Below are 18,854 nucleotides of genomic sequence, written 5' to 3' on the forward strand. Positions count from 1 at the left end.
ATAGAGACCAGTACTACCAATCACATCGATCAGTTCTTGCCTCTGTCTTTGCATATTGGTAGCATGTTGTTGAAAGTAAAGATGAGCTGACACTTTCTATAGTATTATAAGTATTTTTATTGTGTGTTGTAGACATACTTAATCGATTTTCTGTTGCTGTATGTATAGTTGGTTTTCAGTTGTACGATTTTTTGGGGGGGAGGTGGAGCATATTGGTTGATGTGCAGAGGCTACTCCTGGCAGTGCTTGAGGAACTTTATGTGGTGGCAAGACTTGAACCAGGGTTGGCCACATACAAATCAGTGCCATAATTCCTGTACTATCTTTTGGGTCCATCTAGTCTGCATTATTGTATATTAGAACATCTTCTTTAACGTGTACACCTGAATCATAAAAATGACCGAATTTAACTCCGAGTTCAGTGGGTATGTTTGATCTTAAACTTTTGCATGAATGCCACCAAATTCTACATCTCTGTGTCCTCCCGCCCCACAGTTGCCCATTGGAATGTCTGTGGCCAGTTTCCTGTACTCCCAAAAACACTGGGTCACTAAGCTTGCTTAAAATTTGTTACCCAAAGCTCAAAGTGTAGCTAAGAGCATTGTACAGGGTGCAGCATGGGAGGTGGGTTTCCCATGATGGGAGAGATCTGGAAAGCTCTGCTTCCTTTCTGCCCTGGACTTTGTTTCTGTGGGGCTCAGAATCTCATGAAGTGCTGCTCCTGACCCTGGCATCTATGGGTGCAGCTTCTGCTCTGGAACCTCAACTAGGGGCTCTGGAGCCACCCTCTTTAGCCTAGGAGTGAGTAGAGCATCTGCTACTGGTACAACATGGATCCTGGCCCCAGCTTGGTGTGGAGCCTCAACTTATTCTTGTAGCCACTTCTCTATATTTATTTCCATTTATTTAAAGTAATTGGAGTGAATGGTGTTTTTCTAATTAGTCTCTAATGACAGTCATTAATTCACATGTATGCATATAAATATGTGGGTAGCAGTCATTAGGACTCTTTAATACTCCAACATATCACAAGATGGATATTTTCCTACAAAAATATGATCACTTAGAAAAATTAGAAATATTCTCCAGGTCTCATTTAACATCAAGTCTATGTGAAAATTTCTCCGTCTCCTGTCTCCAAGCTATTTTTTGATAATTTTGTACCTTTCTTCCTCCCATTCAGTCAAGGTTTGGTTGTAGTTACTTAGTTGATTTGATCGAGAACAGTCCCTGGACAATTAGTATGTAAGGGGCATATCAGAGGCTAGTCCTGTGCACAGGTGTGACCCCTGGCCATGTTCAGGAGACCATATGCATTACTTAGGACTGAATCAGGGTCCACTGTGGTGGCCTCCTGCCAGGCAAGTACCTTATCTCCTGTACTGCCTCTCCTTTCCCGAGTTATTTTTTAAATCCTACTCATTTTTAACATACACTTTCGAAAAAATTTTAAACTACAGAATGGAATCTTTTTACTTTGAATTATTAACTTTTAGTATATATTTGCTTTCAGTTTGTTTATATGCACATTCAAAATGTGAATACATTAGCACTACTATTTTTTTTTGTGCTAAAGAATTTGAGACTTCTGCAGATATAGCTATTCTCATCCCTAAATGCTTAAGCATGCATCCCATAAAGTATAAGAATAGTCTTTTTTAACCACTGTTTAATCATCATATGCGGGAGATTTTCTAATTATAGAATTCTTTCACACTATAATGGATGGATTTTAATTGTCACAGTACTGTCTTCTTTCTCAACTTTCCCACCCCAATGTGGGATATACTGTAGTTTCAGGCTTAATGTGTAGGTGTGATGTGGTATGGACATTTAGAAGAGATTAGTGCAATTGTGTGGTTAAAAGTCTCCATTCTGAAGTTGCTTGATAATTCCCTTTTGTGTCCTTTAACCTAGTTGTATATGCTCTGAGTTTTCTATAAATAAGAAATTATTTTTTTGGTTTGAGTAAGTTGAGTCAGTAGGATATAGTTTTTTGTTGCATGGAAGACAGGAAGTTGGTTTTGCAAGCTTGGTGAATTTGTATCAAAATACACTTGATAAAAACCTGGTCCAGCTATCATTTATTCCCAAGTGAACATGCATTTACTCACTACATTAACATTTCCTGGCAAGCTGTTTTCAAACAAGTTCTCTTGGGGATTCAGCATCTCTCAGGCAACATGTAGGGAGGTGGATGTTTGAGATGGGAGGGTTGGGAATTCTTCTAGAATGTGGTTTTGCAATCCTCTCTGCACAGACTTTAGATTTGAAACAACTTGAGAAAGGGGACTATAATGAATGGTAGACACTGCATATATGTGTTTTTGTGTATATATATATATATATATACACACACACACACACAATGGTTATTAAAGGAGACAATAGCACAACCTATGTCTCTGTCCCTAGTAACAATTCAAAGATGTATTGATTAACTTCTGTTTGAATTAAAGAGTGTACCTTGAATAATTAAACCCATGAATTATAAGCCTACATTTGAAATACATAGAGGAAACAGCATTTCAAACCTTCCTCCATTCTACAGTGCCAACTTGGAAGTTTTGAACTTTGAAGTGAAACAGGATCACTTGTAGAAGTTGTTGAAGCCCAGATTGCTGGGCTGGCTTCCCCTGGGGAAGCATGGTTTGGAAGGCCAGGCTGGAGCTAAGCAGAGCTGTTAGCTGGTGTGGAAGCTGGAATGTAATCACTCTTTAAGAAGCATCCATTGCTTCTGAATTACGGGTTAGGCTTGAACATACACTGTTAATTTTTAGGTGACCATTTCTCAAACTTGATTTTTTTGTTTTTAAGAACCAAAATACTTTCATTAAAAAATGTGTGTTTGTTGACTCTCCATTATATTAAAAAGTGAATTGTTGGAAAGACATGGGGAGAAGGAACTATAGAAGAAAACTAGGATCTTAGATGTATTTGGTTAAAAACCATCTCTATGTGGGGTCAGAGAGAGCTCAGTAGGCTGGAGTTAATGCTTTTCAGGAGGTGCAGGTCCAGCCTCTGGCAATTAAATGCTCCCCTGAGCACTGAGTTGGGAATAAGCTCTGAGTACCGCTGGATGTGGCTCAAAAAACAACTGCAGCCTCCACCTCATGCACCCCCACCCCCCACCCCCAGGACTGCCAAAACTAAACAGAACATCTGTGTGGGTACAGAAAAGGACCACAAGACAAACAAGCAGAGCAGATGTGGCTTACAATATTGGGGGACAGTATTTGCTAAGTATGCCCTCTTTTCAGCAACTTAGGTTCTCTGAGTTTCAGTCTTCTTATCTAAAAATAACTTTCCCCACAACATTGGAGAATTGATTAATAAATGCATTAAAAAAAAGGTGTACAACTGTGCAGATGTTAGTGATGGTCAGTACAGTTGACTGGAATCTGTCCCAGGTCAGCTGTGGTATCTGGGGCTATTTCCTCTTTTTATATGGAGTGGTGGAGAAATTCTAAAGGATAATTTCTGTCTTCTTTTGGAAGAGGTATCAGAGTTAGTGGTCAAGGTCAATGCTGGCTGATTGTTCCACATTAGGGGCTAATTAGGCCTATGAGAGATAACTGTGCTAAATCTATTAAGAAAAAAATGCTAGAATTGCTCTGGTGAGTGGATTTCAACTTTGCTTTCATGTTGCTTTTTTTTCCATTTTGATGTATTAAATGAAGCCAATCACCTCTCACGGGGGGCAGCAAATTTCTGATTTGCTTTGTGCTGTGGTGGCATTAGTGTTGATGGAGTTTGGGGTGGGAAACTCGGGGCAGAGAAGTGCACTTAATATTAAATGTTAGCCAACCTTCTGGTGACACAGCTCATTATAGTTGAGCAGGAGCTCTGTCCGACTGCCTCTGTTTTCTGCATTTATTGAGAATGTTTCATGTTTGACAATATCACTACAGTGAAACTGAAAGAGGGTAGATTTCCAGAAGGGTGCTGAGTGATGAGTTTTTTGTGTAAGTCTCACTACTGGTACTCAGGAGGCCCCCAGACCCCCTCCTAGGAATACTTGGTCAGCTTGACCCTGGTTCAGTGTGAAGGTACAAGGATGCAGTGGTGCTTGGACCCTTTGGATCCTTTGGGGATTACCTGGGCACCCGACTGATGCTCTGGGTACAGGGCTGCACTAGCAATGCTCAGGGAACCGTGTGGTCCCAGGGATTGAATTGGGGTTGGCTGCACAAGGCATGTGCTTCAACTCCCGTGCTATCTCTTTGGCTCTAGTTCCCCCCTCCCATCCCTCCCTTCGCAGAGGAGACAGTGGGCCAAATAAGTTTGGGAACCTCTGCTCTGGAACAAGTGGAAATAGCTTGGGGGGTACCTGTGAGGGAGGGTCCACTAGTGTGTGGGTCTCCGCAGATGGAGTCTTTTGTTCGGTTTTTCCCACTGTCAGAATGGGGTTCAAGTCCTCGGTTCTGCCGACTGTGTTCCCATGGTGCTTCTGCTTCCATGCCCTTTCTCTCTGCCCTCTTTGTCCCATTTCATAGGAGGTGGGGGAGGGCATTTAGTATCGTTTCAGTAAAAAGGCAAAATAGAATGTGTCTGATATATTGTTACCCTTTCATACTAGAAATTTGGTGTTTTCAGAATAAACTCTGCCACTCTTTTTTGTGTCTGTTTGCCCCCTCCCTCTGCTCAGCACCCTCTCCATCTTCTTCCTTCCTCCTGCCAGGCAACGTTCTCAGCATGTACCTTTCCCGAATGTCTCCAAGTCAGCTAGCCTCCTCTGAACTCCAAGTATTTTTACATTTCTTTTTTTTATTTTTTTCTTTGTTTGTTTTTCGGCCACACCTAGCAGTGCTCAGGGCTTATTCCTGGTTCTGCGCTCGGGAATTGCTTCTGCTGGTACCTAAGAGGACTAATATAGGATGCCCGGGATTGAACCCAGTTCTGTCCAGTGCTAAATAAGCGCCTTACATGCAATACCATCACTCTGGCTCACTTTCATTATTTTCCTCATGATGGTCTACCTCCTTTTAACTGTGAGCTCAGCTTTTTAACTGATTAATTTTTCCTTGTTGTTTCCCCAGTCAGTGATTTGCATGTAGTAAGTAGCCAATTATTTTGATTCACAGGGGCTCCAGTTATCTTGTTTCTAGTCTTACATTTTTATATGTGTACTCTCACTTGAAAATTTAACAGGCTACAGATTGTTTACATGCTGTTTGCATGGTTGACTTGAGCAGGACAGTTTCTAGTTACAGATACTGTTCTTGAAGTTAGTATGGGTGTGAAATAGCCAAGGCTGAGTAGTGAACAAATACGTAGGTCACAAGTATCTTTTTTTTGCATCCCATGATGATGCTCTTATAGGCACCAGAGATTTCCTGAAGGTGGGCTGGAAGTCAGTCTCTCATTAGAAATTTTTATTTGTTTTGGGGATATACATGGCAGTGCCTGGGGCTTACTCCTGGCTCTGCACTTAGGGATCACTCCTTGCGGTGGGATGCTGAAACAGAGCCTGTGCGAGCCGTGTGCAAGGCAGGAGTCCTACCTCTAACCTGCTCATTTGAACTTTTTTTGTGTACTGCTTTTATTTTCTGTATGCAGCAATCAGAAGGCATCACCCTTTCTGCAACCGACTAAATCAGCTAGCTTGATCAATATTTCTCCACCCCCTTTTATCAGCAGCAGGCAGGTCTTGGATCTGGACCCACCCTCACTCGAGGAGCCTTCTCCAACCCTCTTACATGGTCTCCCAGCAGCACTCTTCCCTTTTACTGTGGCTGGACTTTACTGCTCAGATCTGATGGATATTTGGTGGTTGCTATCTCTTTGCTTATTGTACAAGTATATGTCCTAAATGAAAAACACTGCGCATGTGTGTGTACGTGAGTATGTGTGTGGTATCTGCAGTAGTTTTCAGGGGACCGGGCGGCCATCCCCATGATACTTGACCTGGTTGTAATGTCCTGATGATCCATGCTCCATCCTTGCCATAAGCTGCTGCTTGCGCCCAGGGGTGCCCAGGGAGCCATATGTGCTGGGAAGAAAACTCAGGGCCTTCTGAGATTGTGCTCTTACCCTTTGAGGTGTCTCCCTTATCCTGAGGAACAATGAAAAAAAAAGTGTTATATCATGCTTGTTCTTTTAATCTAATGATAGAGACACAAGTAGAATTAGTGTTAGTTGATAAGTGTTTATGTACATATCTTATGTCATGTATTATTTGGTTTTGGAGTCATGTCCAGCTCAGGGCTTGGCAGTGCTTGGGGGACCATGCAATATCAATGACTGAACTTGGGCCTCTAGTGTGCAAAGCATGGGCTCAGCCCTTTGACCCATCTCTCCAGCATGTTTGTTGACATTTTTTTAAAGTGGCTTATTATGGCTTTTTTGGTTCATTTCCGCTTCTAACTTTGCATAGCCAGGACAGCAAAAATTATTATTTCAATCTTTTAAATGCAAATGGCCACAAAGTGAATCCAGCAAGTATGTTCCAACTTTTTTGGAAAAAAGTTTTCCCTCATGGGTACTTGATGATTCCCTTGAAAATACAGTAAGTTTGCTGTTTATTGGAAGGGAATTGTGTTGATGAAATCTGCCAGTAAAATCTCCCAAGAGACTTTTGCTCCAAGGAGTTATATTTCTCAGTGGCAAAAATATCCTTCCTAAGCTTTCTGCTTTTGTGGGAGGTCATTTTAGTGTGCCCTGCTCAGATTTTTATTTTCACTGCAGTATAGTCCTTTGGGATTACTGATGATTTCCCTCTTGGTTCTTTTGTGCAAGTAGTCATTTCCATTCAGCACATATTTATGGAGTAGCACTTAATGAGTGACAATCTGGTGTATGTTTTGGCATGATGATGGTGCAGGTGATTGCTAAATCAGGGGTGATGGTCACACACCCAGGCAGACACACAGACACACACACACACACACACACACACACACCAGTCAGTCGAATAAATCTCTTTGTCAAGCCTTGATCAAATAGTTCAAGGTTTTCAGCTATTTTTACCAAGTGTTTCAAGGAGAATCACTGGGATTCTATTGGTAGAACAGAGAGATAAGTCTTGACAACAGCCCATTGGATTAAGCAGTGTGGAATCTGTTGGTAGTCTTTGAAAGAGATTTTTGAGAACACTTTTAAAGACTGTAAACTAACACCTCTGTACTTACACGCTAAGATGGTTATAGGGAACAGTAACAGACTGCAGATAGACCTTAACTTTTCCTGCAGTTAGTTCTGATCAGAAACAGGTGTTGGATAATAGGTTGACCTAGAAGTCTTGATGGATGGAAAGAATTAGCCTGGAGGATAAGGACGGACTCCATGCGTCAGAAGGGATGATGCAGTGAAGGGGGCAAAGCTCTTACTGCTGTGGAAGGGGAGATGGTAGAAGAAGCCTGGGACACAGCAGGTTCTGAAATATCTAGTTAGGGGCTGAAAAAAAAATCTCAGGTGGGAGTTTATTTCAAAAGAGCAGATCCAAATGTTAAGTGAAGTTTGTAGATTATGATCTGAAGGAGAAAGTGAAGGGGATTAGGAAGCTTAAAGAACATTTTACTTAATGGGCCACACCTGGTCATGCGGGGTTGGGCTGGGGCATCTGGTACCAAGGACTGAACTCTTGTGAAGCCTCTGCTTTTCCACTTGAACCACATCCCTGATGAGTACATAAATGATATTTTTTTTAAAAAAAATGAGATACATTATAGAGGCCATCGGCTATATATAGAAAGTTTTAGAAATGAAATTTGATATTTAAGTTGAGTAGGTCTCTGCACAGCTTGCTGGGGACAAGGGAAGGACAGGAAGACAAGGTAAAGGAATGATGAGTGGGAACCATCCATTTTAAATTATGATCCTGGATATTAGTTACTCCCAACTTCCCTTGGAGAGAAAATTCCATTTAGTCTGTGAAGACTGGGAGTATGGTTGGTATGGGGGCCTTGTTCTTTGACCACACAACCAATGTAGAAAGGAAAATTCTGGAACCCTGTTGGATTCCAGCATTAGATTTTCTTACAAGTCCCGGAATGGCACTGAAATCTGGGAATCACATAGTCAGTTAGGGAAGAGGAGGAAAAGGGTATGTGTATGTGTTTGTGGAGTGTGGAATGTGTTCCAATCCAAAGCACAACAGTCTCAATGCTTTGAGTGAACATTGATCTGAGGACTGATTTTTGTTTTTTGGGCCACACCCAGATGTGCTCAGTGGCTGCGCCTGGCTTGATTCTCCAAGTGGTGCTTGAGGGACCATGTGGTGTAGGGTGTTGAGCACAGACTTATACTTGCAAAGCATGTGCCCCAGCCCACTGAGCACTCTTTCTCTGGACCTCTGAACTTGTTTTAAAGAGGTGTAGATGGATAAGGGTGCAGGGCAACTATAAGTTATGAGCGTAGCAATTTTTACGTTAATGTTTATTAACTACGAGCATTAGCATGCTACTTTCTATGCTGGTTAAAAAGTGAGAAGGATTGGGTATCCTGCATTTCACACTTGTTTTATTTTAGCAGTCTGCAGTGCTTTTCACTGACGTTGTTAGAGTCAGCTTAAAGAGGGCTTCTTAGGAGTGTGGATTTCTTAACTCTGCCCTGAAAGTTCTGAGTGGATCTGGGGTAGGGTCCAGGAATCTGTAGTTTTATCATTAATCTTCTCTTCCTCCCGGAGGGAAAAAAAAATCTGTGCCAGATAACACTTCATATGGGAAAAATGGAATGTTGTGGATAAATTAGTTTATTGGCCGAACATATTTTTGAGTTTCAGGTTTTTGTTTGAATATACAAGTTAGAATGATTGTGAAAATTTCAAATGAAATTTTAAAAGCAACTGTATTCTCCCTTCAAATAATTTAATGACATTGTTTTATTTTACTGTGTATCTGTATATGTCCCTACAAATGTTTGTTTATGTATACAGAAAAACCCAACAGTACAGAAATGTATAAAATTGAAAATAAAGTTCTTGGTGTTCTTTTCTCCCAAATTCTACTCCCTTGAAAAATAACACTGCATACATTTTTTTCCCCCTTTTTGGGTCATACCCAGCAATGCTCAGGGGTTACTCCTTGCTTTGCACTCAGGAATTACTCCTGGCAGTGCTCAGGGGACCATATGGGATGCTGGGGATCAAACCCGGGTTGGCCATGTGCAAGGCAAACGCCCTACCCGCTGTGCTATCCCTCTAGCCCCAACACTGCATACATTTTGCTGTACATTTTGGTGAGACATTTTAATACACACATACGCAAGCATATACACGATTTCTTCTTCACAAAATTAAACTCAAACCACACATGATGTCCTAAACTGGCTTTTGTTCTCTTATGGTCTTTGTCACCATTCTTCTGTGTTTGTATATTCAGATTTGTTTGCAAGCACTACTTTAACCACCAGAGTGAGGCATTTAAACTGCTTTCATGATCTGTGGCATGTCTGTGACATGACCTATGTTTTTTGTTTATTAGAATATCTCTGTGGGTTGGTTGAATTGAGATGACTTATGTGTATTTTTTGATAGGACAGAAGGAAATTCAGCATACTTTAAAGAAACCAGTATTTCTTTTCTTTTCTTTCTTTTTGTTTTTTTGCTTTTTGGGTCACACCTGGCAGTGCCCAGGGGTTACTCCTGGCTCTGCATTCAGGAATTACTTACTCCTTGCAGTACTTGGGTGACCATATGAGATGCTGGGTATCGAACCTGGGTCAGCCGCGTGCAAGGCAAATGCCCTACCCCCTGTGCTATAGCTCCAGCCCTGAAACCAGTATTTCTTATGCGACCGGTTTTCCTTTTTTTTTTTTTTTGCAGTTCTTCTTAGAACAGTGTATCATCAGTATCTGAACCAAAGAAATGCATGCACATGAGTGACTCCATCAAAAAGAAAAGGGAAATTGACTTGTGCAAAACTAGAGCTACCTGAATTTTCAGACAGTTCCTCTTATAGACTGATTATTATCTCATTTAAATTGTTCTCTCAGTGGTGCTAACTTTTTTGTCTTTTTTGTCTTTAATATAGGATCCAAACTATTGGATACAGGTGCACCGGCTGGAACACGGCGATGGGGGAATCCTGGACCTTGATGACATCCTGTGTGATGTGGCAGATGATAAAGACAGAGTGAGTCTAAGTCCTGGGGAAGCTGCTGTGAATATGTGCAGTGTGGCCGGACAGGGAGGGGGAGTAGGGAGGAGATCTTCTGTTTCAGACGTACTTGCTTTTGCAGAGCATTTGGGCTGCTCTGGCATGTTTTGTTTTTATGATAATTGATGTGAATTTTCATTGCTTTGAACTTCTGGTTAGTATGATTTACTTAGTACCTGGGACTTCACACTAATTTTAGAGGTTTTGACTTGTGCTTCAAGCCCATGTTCTTCTGTGAACACTGGTCTCTTTCTCTCTGCTTTTACCACCCTGGAGAAGTCCGTGTTCTTTCTTGCACCATATTCTTTTTCTCTCTTCTCATGTTGGTCAAAGTAAATTTCATTCAGTAAAACTTATTACACTCAACAAGTTTCAATGTTTTGCAGCTTTTCCTTAAATTTTTCTTTATTTTCTTTTTTCTTGCATTTTTAAAAACACCAATCCCACCACCATTATAACTCCACCATTATTATAGCTTTTAAAATGGAAATATTGTTATCAATTTTAAAAATCATTTCCCACCTTATTTTACCCTCTTTTTAAAAACAACGACATTTTTCTCCTGTGCTGGGCATCAAGCCCAGGCTGTGGGTTTGCTTAGACCACTGGGCTCTCTGCCTGGTTTTCTAGTCAGAGACCTTCAGATCCTCGGCCCACCTTTAGCGCGCTGGGCTTCAGTGTGAACTGCAAAAGTCTCTGAGTTCTGACCTCCACATTACCTGGGTGATGCCTCGCCTGACTGCAAGCCTGAGCTCCTCCTGGCATCCTCCCTGGCAGGTTCTTGGCCAGAAGGACTGCTGTCCTTTCCTCCTCTTTACTCTCACACTGTAACACCACCTTCAGTATAGTCTGTGAGTATGACAGAGTGACCATGGCCACCCATATGACTCTTTGAAGGCAGGAGGACCGTGTTCTTTCCAGGTTGTAAGAATTAGTGGCAAGCTGCTGCTGCATACAGAGGTCAGCAAATTCTTTGTTGTAATGAGGTGATGGGGCTTGAGTAAGCTGTGGCCACACCCTCCTTTCGACTGGACTTGTAAGGAGACTGCAGTAGGGCTCCTGCATGCACAATGATATCATCATAGCCCTGTAATAGCGCGGCCTCGCTGTCAGGACAGTTCCATACTAGGCTTGGGAGGTGGCAACATCCAGATGCTTGATCCTCTGATGGCTGGCCCTGTGCCTTCTCCCCTGGGCAGAGCGGTGGGGTGGGTGAGCACAGCTGTTACCTCTCGTCAGGTCTGTGTTCCAGCCAATTAGTATCGTGCCTGGCTCTGAAGGCTGATCTCTTGTATGTTTTCTCAAAATCTTAAGGGAAATGAAATTTTGAAGCACCAAATGTTGTGTAAATTCAGAGATAATTGGTTCACTAGCACCTGCCTTGCAGTTTATCCCTTGGGTCGCTACTGTGAGTCAGAAATGTGTGGTGTCAGAAGTGCAGACCATTTCTGCCCATGCGTGATTGGATCTTATTTCTCTCGGTGCCATTTCCCCTTCATGTGCTTTTCACCGAGCCAGAAATACGGGTGGCTTTCAAATGTACTTCCTGCAATCCACATGAAAAGCACCATCTAGAGACTTAAATTACAGACAGTTTATTGTGTAGTTCAGCTTCAAAAGCTTGAAGTGATTGCAGAGATTTATGAAGGATTTACACAGGTACCCTTTCCCAGGCATAATGCTAGACATCAATAAACTAATAAATTGATTTTTCAATGTTTTTCTTCCCTTTTTTGTGTTTTTTTAAAAATTTTCTTTTTATCATCTTTCCTCTTTTGTTGTTTTTTCTTATATAAAAATAATACCATTTCTTCCTTAAAGATGGCCAAAAGGAATATTAAAAAAAGTGCTCTACATCACTAATTATCAGGGTGATGCAAATCAAAACAACAATGAGATTGCTTCTCACGCCAAAGAGACTGGCACACATCACAAAGAGCAACCAGTGCTGGCGTGGATGTGGAGAGAAAGAAATGCTCATTCACTGGTGGGAATGCCAATTGGTCCAATCTTTCTGGAAAGCAGTATGGACATTCCCTAAACAACTAGAAATTGAGCTTCCCTATGATCCAGCAATACCTCTCCTGGGAATACACCATAGTGGCACAAAAACACAACGCAGAAAAGCCATCTGTTGCAGCACTGTTCACAGCAGCCAGAATATGGGACTTACTAAGTGCCATGGCCCTCTAATAGTCCTTTCGATGAACTGATGGACAGTGATTGTATTTATTTTGGTGCTGAGATTATTGTCAAGAGAGCAAAGGTGATTGTATGTGTTTTGATCGAATCCAGGCTAAGGTTTCTAAGCTGCTTAGAAATCACTCCTGGTAGGTCTGGGGAACCAAGCGTGTTGCTGGGGATTGAACCCAGATGGACCGCATTCAAGCCCTACTGGCTGTACCATTGCTCTGGCCCCTCATGTTTATATTTTTATTTTTGTTGTAATTGTTTTTTAGCATCTGAACATAAATACTCTTCCTTCAACACTATTTAATTTTCTGTTAGATCATACACAAAATAAAGAATAAAGGAAAGCTATGTAGGTTTTTCACAGGTGAAGTAACTTTTTAAATGATTTTATATTTAAATTCAGATTAAATTAAACTTAGAAAATGCTGGAGTGTAAATGTCCTCTATACTGAAATAACTGTAAAATCAGTTTTTAAATTATTCAGAGTTACTATATATTAAGACAGATTTAATCTGTTTGCATTTTAAGGTTTCAAAATGATTATAAATTATTTTTTGAGAAATGCTTAAAAATAAATTAGTTTTACTTAATATGTTAGATGAAAATGATCACAGTAAATTTTACCTCTAAATTAAAATTAGATTCAGTTTTATTTTAAATTATTTAAATGTTAGAGTATATATGTACCATTGACTTATCATTAAATATTAGAGTATATATGTATAGCTCTAACTTCAGTTTTTCAGATATTTTAAATCATTTAATCTACTTAGAGTTTAGATTATTTTATTTTTTAGAAAAGCTTAAGTATGAATAAAGTAATTATTTTCAATTTTATTTAGTTTTTAGCTATCTCTATAAATAGTTTTAAAGCTGTATCTGTGAAAATTGTAATTAGTAATCTGTAATCTCAACATAAAATTGCACAGGTATAGTTTGATACATTGTTTAAATTGAAGACTTGCATATAGTCACTCGTGTGGCTAATTTCCATTGGTGTGAAATTTTATTCTAACTTAATCATCCTGGATTGTTTTCAACTATTTTTTGGCAACTGCTTTGAGTAAGGATTTTGACACCTGTTTTGCTTTTATGTTAACAAAAAAATCATTACGTTCTTCTAAACCATAAAATCCCTCTTTAAAACAAAAAAGAAAGGGGGTGGAAAAAGCTCTGTTCTATAAAGTCCCCGGCACATGTGCTGGCAGTGCAGGTTTGACCTGGGCAAGAGTGAGCTTGTTCCAGTGCATCCCGGACAAGGCCTGGCATCCATATGCCTTTCAGCATACCATCCAGGTAGTTTTTAGGTTCATGAAACCCTTTTAATGTGCCTGATAATGGTTTGGGACATGTGGAAAATCCTCTCCAAGGTGTAAATTTTATCCTGGTCATTCTGAGTATTTAAAATCACAAAAACATTTTTATATAGGGAAATTAGAATTAAGAGGCAGTAATTGAAATGATAGCAAAAGAAAATTGAAGTGCCCAATTGCTGTACTATCAGAACTTCATGTAAGCACTAATAGAATTTTCTTTGTACAGTTCCACTGATCAGGAGTTAGCCAAATTTGTCCTAGATGGTATGAGCATGAGTTGCTTGGGTTCTTAGAGTAGTTATTGTCTACTGTGAGATCTTCTCTGGACATTAAAATGTAGCCATGTTTTTGGTCCCTTCCCCATACTGCTGCTTTTTTGTAAAGGAGAGTGAAGTTTGAGTGCATGTGTTCTCATGCTATTTACTCTTCAAATGAAAGCTTTCATGTTATGTCTAGCATTACTTAGAAACACTGTAATGGATCAACTCTGTGAACTTTTATAAGTGCTAAGCATTTTTTTGGTTTGAATTTCATTCTGTTTTGATCTTTATTATTTACTATGTATGTCATGCTGCTTAGTAGATTTGGGTCTTCTCATTCAAGGTTAGACATTTTCCAGTTACACAGAATAAAATATTTGGCGTTCACTTCCCTCTGTGCATGCCAGTCACATGAGATTGATTGTAAGGGCAAGGCCAAAGATTTCAGGCCTAATTGACTAGAACTCAGGGAGAAGAAAGGCTTTTTCCTACTCTGGCACTTGTTTTTAAAGTATCCTTTGGTTGCTGCAGGTGGTTTGAGATCTGATATCAAGCATTTCCTTTGTCATAATTGGATGTAATTTTATTATGAGCAAGAGTAATGTCTTGTGCATTCTTTTTTTTTTTGGTGAAGAACTTAGAAAAGTATCTTTTACTATTTGCTCATGTCCTTTATGGAGGATGAGTTTTTTTGAACCACAATTTAAACTCTGAAAAATTTGTCCTGTTAGATGGGATACAGGAAGACATAGGGTTGCTGTGGAGACAGTATGCTGATTCTTGTAAGAAAGAATTTAGGGTTTTGAGTTCTTCAGGAAGAGTCTGATCAGTATTTTAGAATTATATTAAGAAAAGGGTACTTAAATTTTTTTATTGGAATCGCAACAGGCAACAGTTTCTATATGTGGAATGAAAAATAGCATAGAAGAGTTTATCACAGGTTCATCTTTCACAAACTAAATGATACCATCTAACATACATAGATCCACCTTACGCCTCTTTTGAAAAATAATATTACTGCTCTATTAGGGTCTTTGTTATAGTATTTTTGAAATGTGTTGTAGTACATCTTGCATTTGATTCACACATGTAAAAACTTTGTTGCAAGGAACAATTTCTAATTTGAAAATTTTATGATTTTCTATTTTTCAGATGTTATTTTTCTACAGTTGTGGAAATATATTTTTTATCAAATCATAAAGAAATTAGTGTCTAAGAAAGTAATATATAATGGTATATGACATATTTGTGAAAAAAATATACTCTCAGATGAGTATGGTAAGTTTTGTGTATCACTATTGATAATGTGGAAATTGTCTCCTATTTCTAGCTGGAGACAATCCCAGTCTGTAGTATTTGTAGATGAGAATGCAAAACATAGTTTATGTGTAGAATAGGGTTGTTGAAATAAATTTATTTGGTGATATTGTAAGGAGTTCTTACAGTATTAATAAATCCTGCTCTGTTTAAGTTACACTTTGTTAAGTTATAATTGACAGTTTATAATCGACACAGACCTAATTTTAATTGCTTCAAAGGCTCTTATTTTATGCAGGAAGGCTTATGTGTGATAGAATATTTAAGATTTAAGTGCCTGCCTTGTTAAGACTAATACATTTAGTTGCAGCATGGATCAGTTTTAGAAAATATGTGAAAGGAAGTGGGCAAGGAGATTCTAGGTTTTCTTTCACATCATTTATTTTAGCTAATTTCTTCTTAAAGACATGCTCCATATAAAGAAGATGACTCTGTGTGTGTGTGTGTGTGTGTGTGTGTGTGTGTGTGTGTGGTGGTGGTGGTGGTGGTAGGGTGGTTGTAGAGATATTACAGGAGTTAAAGTACGTGTCTTGCATGCAGCCGACCCTGGTTTGACCCCTATAATCAAGCAGTCCTCCGGACCTTGTTGTTGGGTATAGCACTGGAGGAGCCCAGTACCACTTGCAATTAATTCTTGGCACTGCTCTGAGCAGCACCACTTGCTTGAAGCCTTGGCCTTGAACTGCCAGCACAGTTGGTTGAGAATTGCTGATTGGGTCCTGGGCACCCTTGGCACTGCTTGGAAAAACCTATTGTCCGGCCATACTCCCCCACTAACTGCACACACACACACACACACACACACACACACACACACACACACAAACTCTCTCAGCATAAAGACTATCCAAAAATATTTAATAAAGCAATTGCGAAAATATTTTCTGGTTTCTTAATCAAAAGGAATAAGCTATTAGTGCAAATATATTTATGCACTAAGTATGAATCCTGTTAACTTGGATTGTATGTGTGTGTGTTGTGTTCCAGGCCTTTTCCTGACTTTCTGCTCAGGAGTAGCTCCTGGCCATGCTCAGGGCTCAGGGGACCGTATGTGGTTGCCTGGGACTTGAAGTAAGAGTCATGGCCACTGATGCTATATGCAAGGCATGTGCCTTATCTCCTGAATTATCTTTCCCTCTCTCCCCTAATTAGCTTTTGATAAATATCTGAGATTGAGATGGAATATAGTAGATGACTTCAAAGCCTCAGTGTTGAACAAAAGCTAAATGCTACTTTCCCTATTGAAAAAAGAGAATTTTTAAAAAAACATCTAATATGTGTCTCATATGTGACCTTAACAAAACCACATGTGCAGTAATTTTCTTTGGCTTGCTTGCTTCTCAGTGAATCTATCAATTTACCGTGTACCCTGGTGTGTGCCCATCATTGTGCTCAGTGATGCTGGGGCAAATGTAAGTAGATACAATTCCTGCTTTCTTAGGTTTGAATGGTCAATAGTAAAAGTCAGAACAACTGCAAAAGTTAAATGTAGAATCATTAGCAGTTAATGGTTCTGAAGGAAAGGCAGGGTCCTAAGAAAGGTGCAAGAAAGCACCCTAACCAAACTCAGGGTGAAGCAAGACTTAATCTGAATAGATACGGCATCCAGATGAAATCTGGTAGACAGCTGTGTGAGCATTGAAGAGCAGGGTTTGCCAAGTGATCAGATCTACACTAAATCTTGTCACTGAAAAATACCTTCTGGGCCTGCTGCAGTGTGAAGCATGAATGGACACAGGAAGACCAGTTGGCAGATTAAGTGCTAGAAGGAGTGGGACTAGTGGAGGCTGAACCAAAGTTAAGAGTGATTTAGGAAGAAAAGTCTGCATGCGATCAGCCCTGAGAACAGGTGGGAGATCAGGGATTCAGTCTGGACTTCAGGAAAATGGATGTCAGGCAGATAGACTCATATCTGGAACTAAAGTACAGATACATTCATGAATTAGTACCAACTTGTTCAAAATCAGCTTTGAAGAAGTGTGTACAAAATATGGTGCTTAATTATATTAAAATAATTAAGTGCACTGGAGAAAATTTGAAGCATTAGATTTGAAAGGGTCATCCTGTTATTTTTGAGGGTGGAATATGTAAGGAATGGGGGCTTTTTTTCACTTAGCAATTTAAAATTTCTCATAATTCTGCTGCTGCCTAATTCTGATATAAAGAAAGCATTAGGCTGTTCTAAATATAGCTTATAATAGAAATATCTCTTTAAAACCTTATTATGACTTGGCATATGGGAAGAATAAATGGATTTAAAAAATGGAATCAAAATGATTTGTATAAATAGACCTCATTAGATGGTTTGATTAATTTTCTCCTAAGTGGATTTAGTTTAGACTCTAAAGAAGAAAATATTTAAATTAAATGCTAAATAGAGCACTAAGTAGCTATTAATTCATTCAAAGGGATTATTTCCCAACATTTTCATCTTTTATGGGAACTAATTGGACTGTAACTTATCAGTTGGTGGGCCAGTTGGTTGTGGGGGTGCTGGGCCTGGTGTATCATCAGCAATGGTGACAAGGGCTGTTGTAGAGAGAATTGAGTTGGGTTTGGTCCTCTGCATGAGCTTGCTGAGTAGGAAGGGTGGGCCCTTAATGAGCAGTGGGAGCTTTGAAATTGGGGACAGTATGGTAGCAACAGATCACCAGTCTTCCTAGGGAAGAGAGGTGAGAGTTTGCTTGTCTTGGGCCATTCAGTGATAAGTAAGGAGAAATCAGGGAGTCTTTCCACTAGCATAATAGTTCCTTCAGTTGCTGTGCTTTGGTTATAGGTTGTTTCATCAGTAGTGGCCAGCGTCTTGAATGGTGGGATCAATTTGAAGAGAGCTTATTATATTATATAATCATGCTCAGTAATATTACTGGAAATAATGCATTTTATATTTTTATTGATTTATCTTTGGTTTTGGGGTCATACCTGGTGGTGCTTAGAGGTTACTTCTGATCTTGTGCTCAGGAATCACTCCTGGAGGTGTTCTGAGGACCATAGAGGATGCTGGAGATTGAATCTGGGTCAGCCGCGGGTAAGGCAAATGCCCTACCTGCTATACTATCACTCCAGCCTCAGAAAGTAATACATTTTTGACTTTAAGGATTCCTCATATGCAATCAATATATATGTTCCTTTGCACCTGAAGAGAAGCAGATTTCTTAATTTTGTTGTTTAATAAATGGGAACCAATAGGGACTGAATCATTAAAAAGAAGTTTTGCAGATAAGCTGACAGGTTCATTGTTCAGCATCATTAAACATCAGGGAAATGAAAATCAAAGCACAATGAGATATCACCCCAAAACTGTTAGAATGGCTGTTACAAATTAAAGTATTGTATTATAAGTATTGGCAAGAATGTGCAGGAAAGAAAACCTTGTGAGTTGTTAGTAGCAATGGAAATTGGTGCAGTCATTATGGAACACAGGCGGCTCCTCCATTTGAAACCAAAATGAACCACTGAGTGATCCAGAAATCTCACTTCCGGGCATATGTCCAGAGGAAATGAACTCACTGTCTTGATTTCTGCAACTCCATTACAGCATTATTCACAACAGACGAGACAGAAATGTGTCTATTAGAGGTGACTGGCTAAAGATGTGACCATTGTACACATGTCCACATAAACATAGAAACATTCAGCTCTATGAGCTCAAAAACGGCAAAATGCTAAG

At 39.7% G+C, this 18,854-nt stretch overlaps 1 protein-coding gene across 18 annotated transcripts in view; it reads left to right on the forward strand.

Moving 5' to 3' along the window:
- PARD3 (par-3 family cell polarity regulator) overlaps positions 1–18,854 on the forward strand; it is a 668,633-nt gene that overhangs the window by 106,023 nt on the left and 543,756 nt on the right. For all 18 annotated transcript variants that reach the window (XM_056131187.1, XM_056131203.1, XM_056131194.1 and 15 more), the window contains exon 2: positions 9,972–10,073. Coding sequence is in view for 17 of the 18 variants with exons in the window: in XM_056131203.1 (XP_055987178.1) it covers positions 9,972–10,073 (102 nt within the window). In the remaining variant the exon portion in view is untranslated. The remainder of the gene's footprint in view (positions 1–9,971; positions 10,074–18,854) is intronic.

The sequence above is a fragment of the Sorex fumeus genome, unplaced genomic scaffold (genome assembly GCF_029834395.1).
Source record: "Sorex fumeus unplaced genomic scaffold, SorFum_2.1 ptg000007l, whole genome shotgun sequence".
Lineage (NCBI taxonomy): Eukaryota > Metazoa > Chordata > Mammalia > Eulipotyphla > Soricidae > Sorex > Sorex fumeus.